At 33.5% G+C, this 19,579-nt stretch overlaps 2 protein-coding genes and 1 non-coding gene across 3 annotated transcripts; 1 reads left to right on the top strand and 2 right to left on the bottom strand.

The window, feature by feature from the left end:
* Window positions 1-861: 861 nt before the first annotated feature.
* On the bottom strand, window positions 862-934 carry PHYBLDRAFT_t249. Its single transcript has one exon. It is a non-coding gene; the product is annotated as a tRNA-Lys (tRNA).
* Window positions 935-6,411: 5,477 nt separating this feature from the next.
* Window positions 6,412-7,156, bottom strand: PHYBLDRAFT_183503 (hypothetical protein). The gene is made up of 2 exons (XM_018438778.1): window positions 7,007-7,156; window positions 6,412-6,918 (listed from the first exon to the last, which is right to left on the bottom strand). The coding sequence occupies exons 1-2, from the start codon at window positions 7,115-7,117 to the stop codon at window positions 6,847-6,849; spliced, it is 183 nt and encodes a 60-aa protein (XP_018285483.1). The 5' UTR covers window positions 7,118-7,156; the 3' UTR covers window positions 6,412-6,846.
* A 1,690-nt stretch (window positions 7,157-8,846) lies between these two features.
* On the top strand, window positions 8,847-15,419 carry PHYBLDRAFT_75134 (hypothetical protein; the record flags this gene model as incomplete). The annotated part of the gene is made up of 6 exons (XM_018443048.1): window positions 8,847-8,890; window positions 13,657-13,750; window positions 13,834-14,103; window positions 14,297-14,568; window positions 14,641-14,855; window positions 15,011-15,419. The coding sequence occupies 6 exons, from the start codon at window positions 8,847-8,849 to the stop codon at window positions 15,142-15,144; spliced, it is 1,029 nt and encodes a 342-aa protein (XP_018285482.1). The 3' UTR covers window positions 15,145-15,419.
* Between the last annotated feature and the right edge of the window lie 4,160 nt (window positions 15,420-19,579).

Genomic DNA, 19,579 nt, shown 5'->3' with positions numbered 1-19,579 from the left:
TCTTATATTACTACTGTTAGTTCATTAGCTTTTATCTTTTAAGTTTTTTTTTTAAAAAAAAACCCTTATTTTTCTTGTACTTGGAAAACTGCGAGATATACGAATTCCTAACCATATTCACTAAACAAAATTTAATCTTTAACCTTATACTAAGATAAGCTTTACAAGAAATTAAGTCTATTTTGATAATATTTTAAACGCTGTACACAGAGCATCACAGCAAATCAATAAAATATAATAAAAACTTAATTGAATATTTTCTTTTTTTTTAAAAAAAAAAAAACACGATAACATATTTATAATCTTTATAGATTTTGACGCAAAAAAATACCATAAATTGAAAGATATACTTAATACACTCCTTTCTTCTTTTTGTAAATATTTTGACTTTATTTAAAATGGCCAAAAACATATACCTTAAAGTAAATCTTAGAACTAACAACAACAATTCGGCTTTGAATCTCACAAAAAAGAATATTACTTCGAACAAACTAATTACTCTTTCGATATTTTAAAGAAAAACACCAATCAGCTTAAATATTTGCCAAAGTTGTTGGACATTATTTTGATGAATCCGTAAAATCTGAAGGTGATTAACCGCAGTATAATGACTCTTCTCTTATTTAAATATAATATAATAGCTATTGCGGATAATATACAGTATTAGTTTAGACAACTGTAGAAGACAATGCAATTCTATCAATAAAAAATATCTTCTATCCTCTCTTTGATTTTACGTATACTCCTTGATCCCCAGTGGGTTTGACCTTTTGACTTTGCTATAGTAAAAGGAAGACCACCCCAGATCGGGAACGACAAAGCATGTAGTACAAGCAAAAATGAAAAAACGAAAAGAATAAGCGCCCAACGGGGGGCTCGAACCCCCAACCTTGGGATTAAAAGTCCCACGCTCTACCAATTGAGCTAGCCGGGCTTATATGTTTAAGCTTTTATATAAAATATTATATTGTCTACATACATCTGTGTTACTAGTCACTGGCTGGTGAGTCTATTTAGTTATTATCAATGTTTTTTTTTGATAAAGTGATATTGTTTTAGTGATAAACTGAAGTGATTTATTTGGTTTTGTGAGAAACTCTGTCTCTGATTTCTTTTTCTCCCTTCTATTTTATTTATCTTCTCTTAAAATAATATTTTATATTATTACATAAAATAATAGTTATTTATATAGTGATCTAGATACTTGACTGTTGAATTCATCACATATAAAAACATATTCATATTGTGATAGCATAGTAGCTATCATCTTGTCAGCATATAAGATATATATAAACAATTAAGTAATTGGACCAATATTTATTATAGTTAGTACTATAGATAATATCTTAAAAATTGTTAAGATAATTATATTATACTGCCAGGTAAATGGTATCAGAGCAATATGAAACTAATTTATTAGGAAGTCCTAAAGCTCTAGTGTAAAAGAGAAAAGAATAGCTAAGAGCTAAATAAATATGATTTATGGTTTGATGTCATAATTATAATACTGATACTAGTTAAGCAGTAAATACACTCTAATAATCAAATATATTAAAGAAAGAAAACCTTAAAAAACTAAAATGAAATGACAAGAGCAGATTGTGTTTGTTGTGGTGGTTGAAGTTGAAGAAGTTTTTAAGAGGAAGAATTAAAGATTTAAGATTAGGAACGAAGATTCGTGAGAACTTGTGTAGGTTTTGTTTATTGAGAAAAGATTTTATATTAAAGTTTGACCCAGTTTCTACACTGAACTACTACTGCTATTTATATTATTTTGAATCGGGAAAATTATATGACTGAGATCAGGTAATCGATCCTATCTGAGCTTTAATCAGAGCAACGTGATCTTGTGATAATTAATGTATGATTAATTATATAAATGTGTGTAGTCCCAATGAAGTATTAACATCGAAAATAAATATGTTTATGAGTTATAATTATACTTATAATAATCCACTGATGTATCCCATATTATAGTGATATCAGCATATGAAATATAATCACTATCATACATGCTAAACCTGTGTGTTAAATAATAAAGTAATCAGTAGACACCTTTGACTGGAATAGCTAAGGCCTTATATTATTTCCTTCAGACTTATTCTCAATTACAGCAGTAGTCAATACTCATTTACAACAAACACCTTTGACTGGAATAGCTGAGGCCTTATATTATTTCCTTCAGACTTATTCTCAATTACAGCAGTAGTCAATACTCATTTACAACAGTGTTTTCTTATAAAAAGGGACACTTTTTATTTATGAATAAAGACAACTGATATACAGTCTCAAAGTATTTCGATACGTCTCTATTATCAAATATTTTATTTTTCTATTGTTTCGTACCTGAAATACCACAGTAATGACTTTACAATAATAGTTTAAGTACATCTTGAAGATGATCCAATAATGAATCAGACACATTGCTATTATGTTTCAGATAGGACTTCATATTGGATAATCATTTATAATGACCTATTTGACAGCTACATCTGTCTGAGTTTATGTATGATATCAGATATTAAAGTATCCTAAATACAACAATTAGCTTTTTATTTTATACTTTATTAAACTTTTCTTTAGCTAATTATTGCTATCTATCTCTACTTTCTAAATTAGTAATAAATTTATAGATTTAATATAAAGTAGAATATAAATTTTAAAATTCTTTTTAAAGATATATATATATATTATAACTACTACAGCAAGGATGAAAAAGTGTTGCAACATTTTTCAGTTACCACATCTCTACAGAAATATATACTTTTCATATCAAAAGAAAATGTATCCAAAACACTCTTTAACATCCTCAAACTACTAAGCCATAAAGATAAAAGTCTTTTATTTTATAATGTATGAAAAAAATATATTTTTACTATTTTATGCAGTTGCCTTTGGCATTGATCACAGCCTGACATCTTCTGAACATACTGAAAACTAATTACTGTATTTTTTTTTGGAATTGTGCAACATTCTCTCTCTACAGCATGACGCAAATGATAAATATTATATAGTCTATATCTGTTTGTTCTAATTCTATACTTCAGATAAGTCCAGATATGCTCAATAGGGCTGAGGTCTTGCCTTTGTGGTGGCCAGCTACCCAAAAGTTGAAGACAATTCTTCTTTTTCCAAGCCTTGCTCATCGCACTTATTTTCTTTAAAAGTCTTCAAAGAGGGAAGATATGACTTTTCCAAGATGTCAATGTACTTCTTGGAATCGATATTCCCCTTTACAACATTTAAAGTGCCGACACCATTGCCAAAGAAGCACCCCCAGACCATAATGGAGCCACCTCCAAACTTCACTTTTGGTGAGACAAAGTCAGCCTGCAGACCCATCTTGTTACGCTTGAGAACTTTCCGGCGTCCATCACTACCATGGAGTCGGAATTTCGACTCATCAGACCGGATAATGGCATTCCAATCGCTTTTTTCGATTGATTTCAGAAATCTTTGGCTTGGAAATCATTTTGCGAGAGTGTATTCCAACGCCACGCAAAAAGGTTCGCAGAGTTTTTACTGACACAGGTGTAGACAAGGTTTTGCAAATTGTGGTCATTGGGGTTGTTGCATCACGGTTAATCTCATGGAGAATCTCTGTCTTGTCTCTCTCATTCAACTTTTTTGGTCTACCCGATCGCACACCAGCTTTGTACGAGTCGCTTTCTTTGTAGGATTTGAGAACGCGATGAACTACGTATTTGGTTACACCAACTTTTCTGGCAATGTTAGCTTGACTAGTGCCATTCTTAACGCTCTCATGCACAATTATTGCACGAGTTGTATCATCGGTTTGCTTGTGTCCTTTAGTTAAAGGTTTTTTTTGGACTTTTCTGGGCATTTAGGTTGTTGCATTTTTATTTAGAATTGTAATGTAAAAGTGAAAGAAAGAACTTGTTACTCAAAGAGTGTAACCGGGTGTTAAAAAACGTTGCAACACTTTTCCCACTTCACTGTATGTTATGTTGTCCGGGTCGGCCATACGTTCAGTTTAAACTGAACTGAAGAGACGTACATAGAATCTCGCACAGCAACATTTCAGGATATAACACTATCTTAGATAATTATGATCATGCCAACACTGTATATACCAAATGAATAAGGCACTTTCTTTTCCCGTTAAGTTTATATCTGTCGCAGAAGACATAGTTCGCTCTGGTGACTTTGTACTGTCTGAGCCTTTTAGAGAAGACCCCTTATTACCATCCTTTGTAGTCTCGCCGTGACTACCCTCACTTTGCTTTATCCCCAACACCCCCTCAAAATTGTGCGTATAACTCTCTATCCACTCGGCTGACCAAATTTTCATATCGCACCATATACCAAAAATTCAATTGCCCTTACAGCCTTACAGATGTATAAATTATTATCATGGTTTGTTTTCTCTTTAGCTGGTGCAACCAACAAGAGAAAAATCCTCCCATTTTCTCCTTATTCCCCCCTTCTTTCAAAGTCAAGTTATTGTATCACACATCCGGATAATTTTTTATAAATAATATACTCTCCTTTTAAGATTTTATTTATATTTATAAAAGAACAGCACGAATAATTACAGTATGGTAAATAAAAAGGTGATTTTAGTAGGTGATTTTTTGCAAAATACATCCCTAAATACGTATTTTTTCCATATAGTGTTAATAAGAAAGAAAATGACGCTTGTTTTGATATATTAAATTGTAATTGCCTTGGATTTATATATACCCAGGCATATAGTATATAAAGTATCTATATGTTCAAGACAAGAAAAAAAAACATGATATATATAACATTTTGCAGAATCTTAGATAGAGAGAGAGAATCTTGTTATATAAACTTGGGATCAACAAAAAGAAGCAACTCAGATACACCGTTTGTTTTTAATCCAAAGAATAACTATATATATCCCAGAAATGCTATTGATACAAAAAGTTGAAAATGAAGATTTATTGGATCAAGTTTTGGCTTACACGTCTTTGTTGTTTCAAATGTGATGTCTAAAAGTGTAATCACACAGGTTCCTTTTTCGTTTTTTTAAAGAAAGAGGCCTCTTATACGAGTATATATATATTGTAACGCAAATTTTGTTGGTGTGCGCGTGCTTTTATGTGTACCAAGGGCATATGAATTTATGAGATTATATTGTGCAAAGTTTATTAGAAATTTGATAGACATGATTTTATCGTTAAGTTTTCTTCTTCTTTTTCGTAGTATCATTTGACTGCGGTATGCACTCCATTACACTGTTAATTTCTTAATAGAAATATTATGCTATAGTATTGCAATAAAAAAAGAATCTCAAATGCTTTTATTTTATTTTTTGAAATAATAATAATGAGCGTATAATAAATAATATGCTTCTCTAGCTTAAATATTCAAGGGTTTTATCCGTTCTTTTTCTTTTGGACTTTTTGAACTTGAAAATATACAGCATATTTATCTAACATTTGAAAAATAAGACTGGGATGGGCTAGATAAGAAAGTCAATTTCTATTTATTTATTTATTCTTTAAAAAACTGAGTGAATACGTGAGTGGGTTATCGAGTGAGTAAGAGTAGAACATAGGCATTTATATATATTATTTTCATTTGACTGTAAAAATCTTTATTGATTTACGTACAGTTCATACTATACACATCATTAGTTTTTGGATTATACAAAATGATACATTTACCTGTATCATTTTGGACTATTGTACTATTGCTTGAAATATATTTATAATAGCCATAGAATATACGTAAATAAGTAAATACATGTATAAATACGTACATACGTACATACATGCGTGTATTATTGAAATCCAAAAAATACCTACTACATCTCATTGATTTCTATATTATTCTCTAATACACAGACATACAGAAGCCTCCTTACACAGGCTACCTGTGCAATAATGCTCTATATATTGAGTACAGCTGATTTTAATAGGAGTCTACTGTGTGCATAGGCATGGTCTAGTATGGCGCATGTATATGATTAAATAGCTATTCTTACTCTTTTTTTTTAAAAAAAAAACATACTATACTGCTTTTAATATTGAAACAAATATAGTAGTACTTAGAGTAGATATACAGAACAAGAAATTTCTACACAGCTTCTCATTGGAATATATACATATAAAAGTAACATTTTACAACTTGGAAAACTATTGCTGTAACAATAGACATAAAATATTCTTTACAAAATAATGGCTGATAAATACGATTTAATACAAAGTGAAATAAACAAAAATAATACTAATAAGAAGAAAGGTCTTTGATAGACACTAGTAGCTATAGATAGGTTTAATAGTACTAATGGAAAAGCAGAAAAAAGCACTACTCTGCAATGTTTTCACCTTTTTCTTACTGATGTTTAGGATCAAGGCACACACACATACATATATGATATTAATAATAGCACAGTGATTTAACATTGGTATCACTTTGTTTCTTAAAAAAATGAAAAGTGCATTTATTGTATGCCAGTTTTAAAGTAGGAGAGACTAATACTCAAATATTTTAGTACTTTGTTACTCGTACTATCAATAAATTAGACTTTTAGAGGAAATGTAATTGTATGGACCACTTCATTTCACAGCATAAAATAGGAACAGTTTGTATGGTTTAAATGGGTTTTATATAATGAAACTATCAATACTAAATAATATATAGCTATTATTTAGCAAGAGAATATCAAAATGCGCTGATACTTCAGAAATGAAAAATATCCCGCTTATATCGATGTTTATGACAATTAAAAGAAGAAGAAAAAATAGTGTGCAATATTCTAAATATCCGTAGCCATTATCACAAATGAATACACAAGATCATGTCCAATTAATTAGATACGGAACGGCCTGGAAAGAATAGTATGGATTACGATTTTTAATTGTCCTGGGAAACCTTGTTGTCGACGCCATTGTCAGCGGCAAAACCACCCTTGAACTTGTTGTTGAACTGTGGATCCCAAAGAAGAAGAAGAAGAGTGTGTAAGAATTGGTAACATTTAGAAATCGAATCAGAAAAATAGAAAGAAAAGACTTACCAAGCCAGAAACACCACCCTTGTTTCCAATAGCTTCGGCTTCTTGGCTTCTGTCAGCGGAGACAACGGCAGCGAAGATGGCAACGATAGCGAGAATGTAAGAGGCCTTCATGATTGAGATGATGATTTTGATTGTTTGCTTGTTGAGATTGAGCTGGATAGGGAACAAAAATGTGAACAATGCGAATCCTTTTTATACTAAAAAAATAATAATAGAAAGGAAAATAATGGAATGGTTGACGTATAGCCTGTGCTTAGTGAATTACCTCAGGGAGTAGTGACAGCCAATTAACCCTGTACTAGACAAGGGCACTTTTCTTTTGCGCGCGCGAGCGTAAGTTCTTAGTATAGTCTCCTAGAAAAAAATCGAGCCCCAAAAAGAAAAAGGAAGCAGGAGACATAGACAGCTATACATATCCACACAGTCTTTCTCTCTCGATTATCAATACAGTAGGGTTAAGAAAATCTATATCCGAATGAAGTTAAATAAAAAGGGGGTTATATCCATATAAAGACTCCTAAACAGACTACATACATTTGCTATCCTTATTTCTTGTTGCTATTGTTTTATTTTGGAAAAACAGGCTCGCACCAGTATTCACTGTAAAATTCAAAGCCATGTCATGTTTTGCCCTTTAAAAACACACACACATACACACACACACAAGCGAAATATTTATCCCTAAGGGTTGATCTCTCTCTCTCTTCTTCTTTAGTCCATTGCCTAGACCGTTCCCACCAATTATTCATCTCATAAACATGGGTGAATCTGTTACATGATCTCTATCCTCATATATGACAGCTACTCTTCAATTGATCGTTGTATATGATTTATTTATATAAAACAAGCATGCTTCATTGGCACTTGGGCATACACATCTTTTTCTTTATTTGCTGTATTCTACCTTTGGTTTTCTGTAGTGGATCAAATCACTTACGTGATTATAAGGAGTGTGATATGCAAGTTGAGGATCCACGATGCGAGTATGTACTCCCATATCTTTAAAATCCCCTTTTACAATCCTTTCCTGATTAATGTAAAAAAAAAATAAGTAAATAAATAAATAAAAACCAGAAAAACCTCTTGCATAAATCGTTAATTAAGAGGATTAACTTTAAAAACCAAACCAAACTTCTTTCTCTATATTTTCTAATAATAATCACTCGTTTGCTAACTCACGCGCATTCACACTCATATCACTCACTTGTTAGCTAGCTAACTACTCTAATATAGTCACTCCTGAGTTGACCCTCGAAATCCAAAAATACTACTACTACTACTATTAATAATAAAAGTTCACTCTACTTGGGTGTATATATGTATGAATACTTATAATAGTCTTGAGATTGTGAGGCAACATTAATGAAAGAAAACTTTTTTTTTACTGAAGCATAAAACATGATAGTATAATATATTGTGTACATTTTTTTAAAGTAATAGAAATAATAATGGCCGTTTATAAGAATCTCCAGTGGCGATACATGCGTGCAATTGTCTGTATTTTTTGGGATCTTGTCAGATTCGGATCCTCTAAATCACGAAGATCCTGCATAAACAGCTCACGCATGGAGTTTCGATTGGGAAGACCATGAGCATATGAACGCAGCAAATGGACTTCACACAGTAAGGTTCCTTGACTTTCACAACTCAATAGACCGTCGTTACTATCTGACTGGGAGCCATCTTCTTTTCTTTCTCCGGCAAGAGAGCCGAGGTTTAACAAACGTTCCACACGTCTATAAAGTTTGTTTTTTTTTAGTACAAGAACTTTAGTATTAGTGATATCCCTTTTATTTACATATACATATATAGTATAAATCGTGTAGATCGATGTACCTTAATGTATCCCTCAGTGGCTGTCCAATCTTTCTCACTTTCTGGCCAGTACGACTCTTGTAGAAATTGTTAATCCAAGAGAAAGAGGCCCATGTCAAGAGCATAGAAGGAGCGACAGCTGAAGAATGATAATCAATAATGTTAGTATTCATGTTAAATTAATTCCTCTATCTATAAGATTCTTAATTGGTTGATTGTGTATCAACTTAATTGAATTGAATTCAATCTAATCATATCATATCCTACCTAGAAAGGCAAAATTCAACTCATTTGACTTTAAAAGCTTGTCTAGGGCAGACATTGCAAGATCGACATCAACCTTTGTCTTTTGGACTTGGATCAGCAAAGTTTGGATAAGGTTTCCTATTTTTTTTTACCGTGACATAAATGATTAGTGATAATAGAAGAAGAGAAAGAAGTAGAAGAAGTATATTGATAATAAGAATAAAATAAGAATAAGAATAAAAATAACAAAAAATAAAATAAAAACCACTCTGTGGTGTCAATAGGAAACCTACCAGCAACTGCATTTTTAATTGGGTTCTACGTGTAAGACAAAAAAAAAAAGAACGATGATATTCAAAAGAGGGGGGGATATTAGCGAAGAGAAGAGAATAAGGAAGAAGGAATAAGCAGATATAATTGGGTCAGTGATCGCTTCTGAAGCGTAATCAGCGTGGGTTTATTAGTATTATTCTATCCTATTCTATTCTATCCTGTTTTATTTTTGGTTTACCTTCATCTCTTGCTCATATGCTTTCAATACTAAAGACATATCTCCTTCCTTAATTTGCAAAGGGATACGGGAGATATCCACCTCTGACATGTGGCAATTGTCTTTGGCAAAGTTGATAACCATTCTCTCAAGCGACTAAATTCAATATCAAAAACATTAGTATTATTTTTGCTTTTAGACATACATATAATTAGGTCCTTTTTTTTATGCTTACCTCAAGGTCACTCCGAAGCCCCTCTTTACTGAGCAAAGTGAGACTCTGATCCTTAAGTCGAATGGTGTCCCAAACCTTGAGAATAGGCTCCCAAATCCAATGAACGACAAAGTCATGTCCAGTTATAGCAAGCTCCTTGATCCATTGCTTAATATCATCCTTTCTCTTGAACACATACTTGATGGCAATGTCACCAGTCAAGAAAAGTGTGAGGGTAGGAATCCAGTAACGGGTGGCGACTGAGAGGGGACCATAGATCTGATAAACAGAATCCAAATTCTGTTCGCATTTCTCCCAGCTCTTTAGGAATACAGAAAGTCGCTTAGCATAATAAGCAGGTTCGTTGCTTTCAGGAGATAATGTCTGGAGAGCACCTGTAATGCACAAGTCCAAACTTTTTTCTTAGCAGACCAAAACACAATAAATGTATATATAAATCTATTATATCTATATACTATTGCTGTTATTATTTTTTACCCATCGATCTCTTTAGATTCTTGTCTCCCGATGCACCAAATCCAAGAGGATCAATTTCATTCATAAATGGTTCCAAAACACATCCAATAAGCTCAACGCAACGCGATGTCTGATAGCTTATTGTACTCTCAAATGTTGTGGAATCGTTGGTTTCATTAGCTTCGTCAGAAGTGAATTGTGGTGTCATCTTTATCAGCAGACCTAACCGGGCAGCCTGTTGAGAGCGGAAGTATTCAAGATTCTTCTTCTTTTGTCCAATTTCATCACGAATCAATTGCAAAATCAAAGGGCGTCGCGACATTTCGCTAAGAAATTGTATAGGAGATCGATGCATCTTCTCCTTTGTCCATGCTTTGGCGTGAACTGGAAAAAGACTAGATATTATGTGTTTTTGGGATGAAAGCACCGACTTGATCCCAACTTGACTTGTTCGCGCTTGCTGCAGTGTATTGACAGCCAATTGTCCAATACGAGCAGGGGCAGCTAACATAAATACATACATACATACATACATACACACACACACACACAAATACATATCAGACCCTTTTCTTTCTAATTTATCTCCCTATGCTTCTTTTATGCTGTTGTATGTGTATTTATGAAAAGCAACAACAGCAAAAAAATACTTTGAGATACATACTTTGGAGCGCATAGTATATTTCTTGAATGCTATTTCCATGTATGTCATTCCAATAATGAATAGATTCCGAGAGTGGAAGAGTAGAGTTCAATACTTTTGAGAAAACAAAGGCATATGCAGCAACTGTGCATTTGGCTACAAATAACCACTCAATTGAAGGGTCGGTGTTATTGGCAGTGGCAGTGGCAGTGGTACTGGTGGTATTGGTTATGGTAATATAGCTGTCAAGTACATCCTCGAGCTGGGTAAGGTTTGTCAGGGTAGTTGAAGAGTTTAGGTCCAGCGACGGAATTGCATTCGATAAAAAACGTAGTTTGTCGCCTTGATCGCGTGCAGTATGCATGTCAGACTGTTTACCGGGTTCATTTGTCAATAGTTGTGGAGCATCGAGATTTTGAAAAGCTGTCAAGAGAGAAGAGTTTAACTGTTTGACTTTCTCGTCCACATATGTTGTCATGTTAAAAAATAAAATAGGAGTCTTTAGAACAGCCAACAAAAAACACTTTTTTTTTTAATTTTCTCGCTCTCTTTTGGCGTTTGTGCGTGTATGTAATAGTGTAAAACTAATGAACGCCAGTAAAGGCATTTTTTTTGGACAGTTCACGTGACTTTGATAAGTCAACAATTTGATCCATAAACTACATAGCCATGAATGAACAGCTCGATTTTTGTTTTTGTTATTGATATTGATAGACAAGTAATGAATTAAGAGTTTAATGTCTTAAAATTTGAATTTAAACAGACCATTTTTTGATGTTAATGTTTCAAAAAAAGAAAATGTAAATGAAAATAAGATATACTAAATATTTTAGTAAAATTGGGATAAGTCTTTTTTTTCGAGAAATTTTAATTGAAATATGGCTCTATATATATGAGCTATCTTGTGCTTACACCAAAAGTTCATTTAAAATCATTCACATTTATATATGTATATGTATATATATATATATACCATGCTTGATAGTTTAAACACTACAGCTAAAGCTTATCAGATTTACTTGGGATAAGTATTTTTTTGTTCATTTTATATTCTTAGAATTCTAGTATTAACAGTGAATAATAATAATAATATGCAAAAGGTGTATATATATATATGTGTGTGCGTGTGTGTGTATTAGCAGAACCCTTGCCAAGAACTAGCGTGTTTCTTGGCGTGCTTAGTTTCTTGCGGTGTTGAACATGGGCCGATATACCCGGGTAAATAGTAGTGTCTACTGATTATTTAATATGAGTATATTTTTTTTAGTATATATATTTTAAAAATCTTAGTCATTACCAAGATATTTGTTTCTTTCTTTTGCTTTTTGCATTTGTTCGCTTCAACTGCTTTTGATAGAAATACACATTCTCTGTATTCAGCAATTGTTCTGTTCCCGCCAAATATATAATAAGAAAATGAGTACTCATGTTTAAGTACAATCAAAAAAGTAAAAAAAAAAAGATCTTCAAAATGAAATTGAATATATTGACTTTTGGTTACACAGTGACACAATCATTATAGCCTTGGTATTGAACAAACCGATTTTTCTTATTTTTTTTTGGTTATTTATTTATTAATTAATACCCAACCTTTTCTTCTTCTTCTTCTTCTTTTTTTCTTTTCTTTTCTTGGCATGTCTATGAGATGATAGAACCATATCTTTTAAAAGTAGTCTACTGGTGACAGAATTTGTGACTAAAAAGAACACTCCATAGAGTCTACTATATATACATATGCCTGTGTGTGTTATTCAAGTTAGAGGCAGAGCTGGAGGTGGGAGGGAGGGATATCATCAACCTTAAAAATGTCAAGTATATATATAAATCAAGGTGTGACTGTATTACAAGAACACAGCCAAGCTGAGCATATGCATGTGGTGCTGAGATTATTATACCCGTTGTATTCTCTATCGTGTAACTGATTCACCATAAATTATCTTAGGGTCTGATTGCTTTTTGCACAAGCAAGTTTATCTGTCTATCTATCTAACCATAAGGTATCCTATGTTTATTCATTGGCTGCTCTCTAAGGAACAAATCAATTCGGGTGCATGTAATATACCTTATGTTAATTCTGTATTTAGAAATAGGTTATCGCAACAGCTCCATTTATCTATAATTTATTTTATCTATAATTTATTTAAAATAGAAAAAGGCCATAGATCATTTAAAACGCAGAATAAGCCTATCTGTATTACATTCAAGAGATGTGTGTAAATGTGTGTGTATCTGTGAAGGGGGGGAAGTGGAACAAGTATTAAACAGATTAAAGGATCGACGATTAAATCCAAGCACTCCAGATTGGCTACATGTGTGTGTAATCTATATATTTTTGCCGAATTTAATGTCGTCACAGAGGGTTCTTGTTAACTAGATCTACGCCCTTGTTTTATTCTCCTCATCCATTCTTATTTTCTTGGTTTTCTTTACCTCTATTTCTCTTTTGGTCTACCACTCTTTTACGCCACCAAAAAGAAACAAAGAAATAAACCCTCTATCTATCTATCAAACAAACAAACAAAAAGTAGCTTCAATAGAAGAAGCATCTACATTCCCTTTCTATCTTTTCATAGTCTATAACTACTATATATATATATATATATATACACACCCACAATGTCGGGAACAAAGCCAGACTACAAAATTATTATCAATGAAGAAGATGGCCCATCAGCATCATCATCGCCACCCCAGACGTCTTCTCTTGTTGCACCATCTATATTCACCCTCTCACCTGGTGCACGCGCTGCCCTGCCTATTGCCAGTTATTGTTTCGCAAGCATCCTGATGACCGTAACGAACAAATATGTTCTTAGTGGCTTTGAGTTCAATATGAACTTTCTGTTATTATCTGTCCAGGTAAGAACGATATTATTATATTACTCTAATACCAAAAAAAAAGAAACAAACAATTTTTTTTTAACTAACAGTAATAATTATAGAACATTGTTACTGTAACTCTGCTTCAGAGTTTCAAATTCTTCAATCTGATCAAGTTTCGCGGATTTGATAAAGATGAGGCCCGTAAATGGATGCCGATTGCTGCTTCTCTTGTAGCAATGATCTACACTGGATCCAAAGCATTACAGTTTCTCAGGATTCCAATCTATACTATATTCAAGAATCTCACGATTATTCTGATTGCTTATGGCGAGGTTATTTGGTTCGGTGGCGCCGTTACCCCTATTATTATGAGTTCTTTTGGTCTTATGGTAAGTTTATTTATTCTCTTTAAGAAAACAAGCAAGAACCGGATGTAGGTGTATAATGCGTATAGTGCGTATAGCGTACGTGCTTTTGTGTTTGTGCGCGTGTGATATACGCATATTTATTTATTTATTTATTTGTCTATCTATCTATCTATTTATTAACACAATAAAATATATGTACGTTATATAATCACAGATCCTATCTTCAGTGATTGCCGGCTGGGCCGACATTTCAGACACTCTCTCGAGCATTATCGATCTGGATACAACATTAATTGGATATTTCTGGATGGCTACAAACTGTTTATCTTCTGCAGCCTTTGTCTTGTACATGCGCAAGAGGATCAAGCTCACAAATTTCAAGGATTTTGATACCGTATACTACAACAACCTGCTTTCTATTCCTCTCCTTATTGTCCCCAGTTTGATCTTTGAAGATTGGAGTTCCGAGAATTTGGCTAGAAATTTGTAAGTAACTAATATATAATATATATATATTTTACAAATCGTGCCTAATCTTTATCTTTATCTTGTGCTTAGCCCAGCTGATGTTCGCGAGCAGATGGTGTACGCTATGATTTTCTCGGGCGTCTCAGCCTTTGTAATGTCCTATGCCTCTGCATGGTGTGTACGTACTACATCATCTACCACATATTCCATGGTTGGTGCCCTGAATAAACTTCCTCTGGCTGCCTCGGGTATTTTGTTCTTTGGTGACCCAGCTACCTTTGGAAACGTGACAGCGATCATTATTGGTAAGTAAGAATTTATGTGATAAATGACTTTGAGACAAACACAGAAACAGAGGTAGAAATAGTAGTAAAAATGGACGATAAACTTGAAAGAGATAATAAGTTGGATGATGATGGTTTGAAGAAATCGGCTGTAACTGACATAAATTACTTTTTAGGTTTTGTGGCTGGTCTGGTATATTCGTATGGAAAGACCGCTGGAAACAATAAGCCAAAAGGCCATCAGCCCCAGAGTTTTCCAATGTCGGCATCAAGTCAGAGTGCAATGGATGCAGCAAAGGCGCCTAAATAAAGGCTGGCTATTTTCCGTGTATCTTTGACATGAGATAATGTATTACATACGCACTACACATACAAGCACACACTACACACACATTACACACTACACACACATTACACACTACACATACTACACATACTACACACATTACACACTTACCCACCTACTCACTCACTCACTCACATATACATATATTGCCCGCATCGTTATGTTTTTCTTTTTTATATATATTCGAAAAGAATAAAGTACCATTTGCTTTTATTATAGTATATACTCTTTATATACATATCAGTAATGTACCTAAAGCATATTGATATATACATGATTTTATTTAGAGCAAATTAGACAAAGTAAGAAGGGCCAGGGGAACTTGATTTTCGTTCGATATTTTCGATTCGAAATACAAAATATTCATGTTGTACAACATAAAGGCGAATTTTATCATTACTATAGTGTGTGCATTTACCTAGTTTGGTATATTTATATTCAAAAAAGTTGTACTAAACCATCCGAAATATCCCCCGGATAGAAACAAAGCTGCAGATTTGGTGCCCAATTCGTTAGAGACACCCATGATAATTTTGATTTTTTGATTTGTATATTTATGTAGAAAAGACTTGAAATTAGTAATACAGTAGATTGGATATGATAATTCAATATGTGACAAAGTAAGATATCTGTGATTTATGTAACACGCATCTAATCGAAAGGTGAGAAGGAAAGAACCCGAGGCTTTTTTTTATTGACCAGTCCACACAGTGGGACAGACAAAGAAGGTCAATTATTTGCTAATTAACATGCGCAGACAAGCAGGCAAACATAAAAGAAAAGAAAAAAGAAAAAACACAGAATGATTTGGTTCCAATATCAACATTGATAATCAGAATCTTGGTAACCCAAAAACCATGGCTTAAACAGCTGTGCCTAATAAGTGTAATAATGACAGATAGAAGAATGCCAAGCTGTTTTTTTTTTTTAAAAAATGAAGGATATATAATATACCCAAGATTTGATCTTTAAATAAGCAAGAGATAAACTTTCGGCCAAAAAACCAACAAAAATGAAGAAATTACTCATTTGATTATCTTGTGTAATCCACGGTTACAATACACTACACAATAAGAATATCCCAGATCAACAGAGCTGGTAAATATGACGAACACTGTGAATAAGAGGAGATAGGGACCCAAATTATACCAACTAATAATAATAATAATAATAATGGGCCAAACATTCTAATCTGAAACGTACCATGGTCTTGTCAAAAGAAAAGGCAATTGTTTTAATGGCTAAAATATCAGTATACCAAAACTAGTAGGGCTACTTTAACCTTGGGTGTAATGATCATTGCTAATCTGGTTTATTTTAGTCTTGAGAATTCAAAGCAAAAAGAAGAGGTATACAAATAAATATAAAAAGAAAGAATGGGTAACTTCAAGTCGACATAAATAGGTTATCTAACCCAGAGTTTTTAAGTGAATTCCCTACTTTACTCTACAATATACCAAGTCAGTTTTCCAAGAAGTTGTCTAGAATTCAGAAAAATAATTTTTAAAAAAAAACCAACCAACCAAAAAGAGCTTTGTTCCTGAACACTGGACACACTTTGCATACACCATATTTTATAATATGGGTACAGCAGTAATAAAGCCCAAAGACCGTATAATTCCAAGCATACGAGTCCAAGCTCTCTTAAGTACACAAATAATAATAATAATAATACTCATTCAATGGAACTTTTATGTAGAGTATTGTTTATCCGATCCTTAAACTTGGTTATCAGTTTGACAAAGTATTGGATTCTTTTTTTTTTTTTTAAAAAAAGATTCAATTATCTCTAAATTTTACTGCCTGACTTACTATTGAAGCCGGTCAATCTGAACCCCCCCTATTTTGTTTTATAAAAGAATACAACCATTGCACTCTCAGAAAGGGGGTTTTTTTGGATATTGTTTTTGTCTAAAAGATAGCCGGAATCTAGCAACATTGACAAAGAAATGTGGCCGTGTGATATGAATTGATTAAACTCAATTGTTTATACGAATAATTAAAATAGTGCTTCTAGTGTTTGAATACTTGAGATTAATGGTTAATGTGTGGGGTAGATATTTGTATTGTCATTCTACAACTGGTTTCTAGATTTATGCCAGTAGATCTCAAAATACAAGCCTTGATATGTCATTTTTATGTACCTGACCAAAGACGGCTTCTTTTGTTGAAAAGAAAAAACCTTGTACTGTCATGAAATACATGTAATTTTTACTTGTTGATGACGAGTTGGTTTAAAAATGATTACACCCGTTGTTGTGACCTTTTTTTTTTTTGGAGATGCAACCTCAAAATCGATCTGAGTTGAGTTGACATTATATTCATCCCCCCAAGCAAGGAATATATAGCTGTATTTAGCCAATAAAATAAAAAAATAAAAATAAAAATTCAACTCCGATTAACCGTGCATTTTTTTTTTCTCTAATGTTTGGGTGCATTTTGGTTTATTCTTGTCACTTTTTCTTCTTCTTCTTTTACTTTCTTACTGTATTCTATTTTATTTACACAGAAATTGTCGCTTACCTTTTAGAAAGGAGGAGTTTGCTAGACCATTACAGCAGTCTGCTTCTTGGATACTTTCATCAAAGAAGCAATAACGAAGAAGAAAGATAAAGCATCCGAACCCTGGAAATTGTCTATTCGAAATAGCAACGTATCCGTGTACAATATTCGACCTAACATAATAACAACAAGAAACCTTACATCGTCTTGCATACCCCCCTCTCTCTCACACACACATCTTTATCATGAAGAGCAAAGACACTGCATCAGGACACCGCAGCTTCAACTTTGCTTCCAATGCAAAACACACCCAACCAATCCAAACAATAAAACAACGTTTGTATGGTATCTGGGCTACCTTAACATGGCCAGTAGTGACAAAGGTTCTCAAGGCCGATATCGCAGTCACCATTGCACTCGGTATGCTCATGGCAAAGCCTATCCAGAAATACGCAGACCTTGGTTTTGTATTGGCATCTTATGCAGTCGAGTTTGTTCACCCGTCCAAATCTTACGGAAATATATGTGAGGTAAGGCATCGCATATACACACACACACAAATATAGCAACAACAATTGAAGTTTATTTTATTTTTAAAAAAATCTTGGAGTATATTTCATCTAACTGTTTTCAATTCTCTACTCTAATATATGCTACCATATTGTACTATATAATACCATACCATACGATGTGCTGCCTTACCTTGCCCCAAATTACCTTATTTTAATTTAATTTCTTGATCTCTTGATCTCTTTGTCTGGATAACCGATTTGCCCGATTTTTCCGTATTTCGCCTAACATTTTTATCCGATTCTGGTGTTACCAAACTGTCAAGAATAGGATATATTCTATGGCTCAATTATGTGCACATTGGCAACTGGCTGGTCATTGCTGGGAACATATTGTGCTTCTCTTGTGAGAGATTCGGAAAATGTTATGAGAGCACAACCAAAAGTGTGTGCCATACTGGCCATGTTTATGATTATCGGCATCATGGTACTCAATCTCTTTCGAGTAAAAGTAGATCAGGCAAATGCAGGAGGTAAAAACAAGAAACAAAATACATACATAAATAGTTAAAGCACCAAACTTTGAATAAGCTCTAATTTCTACGGATAATTCTGTATTATTATTCTACACACACACACACACATATATATATATATAAAAGGTATGCTGTCTGCTACAGTTCTCGTAATTTGCCTGACTTCAGCCGTTAGAGATAAATCGTGGGATTTGATTGTACCTGTAAGTCAATTACTACTGTTACTGCTAATACTACCGGTTGCTAAGAGAGAGAGAGATAAACTTATTTATTATTTGCACATAGTTACAAGAGCTATTTTCTATCTTTATTGGCTTATTTATTTCATTTGCAGTTTCGATCCTCTTTTGGCCAGAGAACAGTATGACCCAATATGTACAGAAACTTGTGATACTTCTCGAAACATTCGACGGAGTCGTTCAGCGCCAATCAAATAGTTTCCTAAAAGCAGATTCTTCGAAATCACCCAATAAAAACGCCAAAGAGGTCCCAGAACCCCTCACAAGCTTATACACAGTCATCGACTCACAGCTGCTGGGACTCATAAGCACAAAAAGAGTGGCCCGACGTGAGGCAACCTACAATTGGATGGCCCCAAGTGATATTAGTAATATGACAAAGATAGTCAAGAAACTAAGAGTGCCACTCCAGGGAATTGGCTTAAGTAAAGCCATGGAAGAAAATATGAAGATGACAGAGTCAAAACGACAACCAGGAACATCGGCACCAGGCTCTGCACGAGCCTCAAGAAGTTCGTTTCACTCTTCCGCCCAGGACAATTTTGAGACCCGAAAAAAGAAATTCATCAGGAGTGCAATTGACAGCGAAACAGACGAGTCAGAAAATTATAAT

This window comes from Phycomyces blakesleeanus, assembly GCF_001638985.1.
Source record: "Phycomyces blakesleeanus NRRL 1555(-) unplaced genomic scaffold PHYBLscaffold_29, whole genome shotgun sequence".
Taxonomy (NCBI): domain Eukaryota; kingdom Fungi; phylum Mucoromycota; class Mucoromycetes; order Mucorales; family Phycomycetaceae; genus Phycomyces; species Phycomyces blakesleeanus.
Note: the sequence above shows the minus strand (reverse complement) of the source record. Positions and strands in the feature narration are given on the sequence as shown.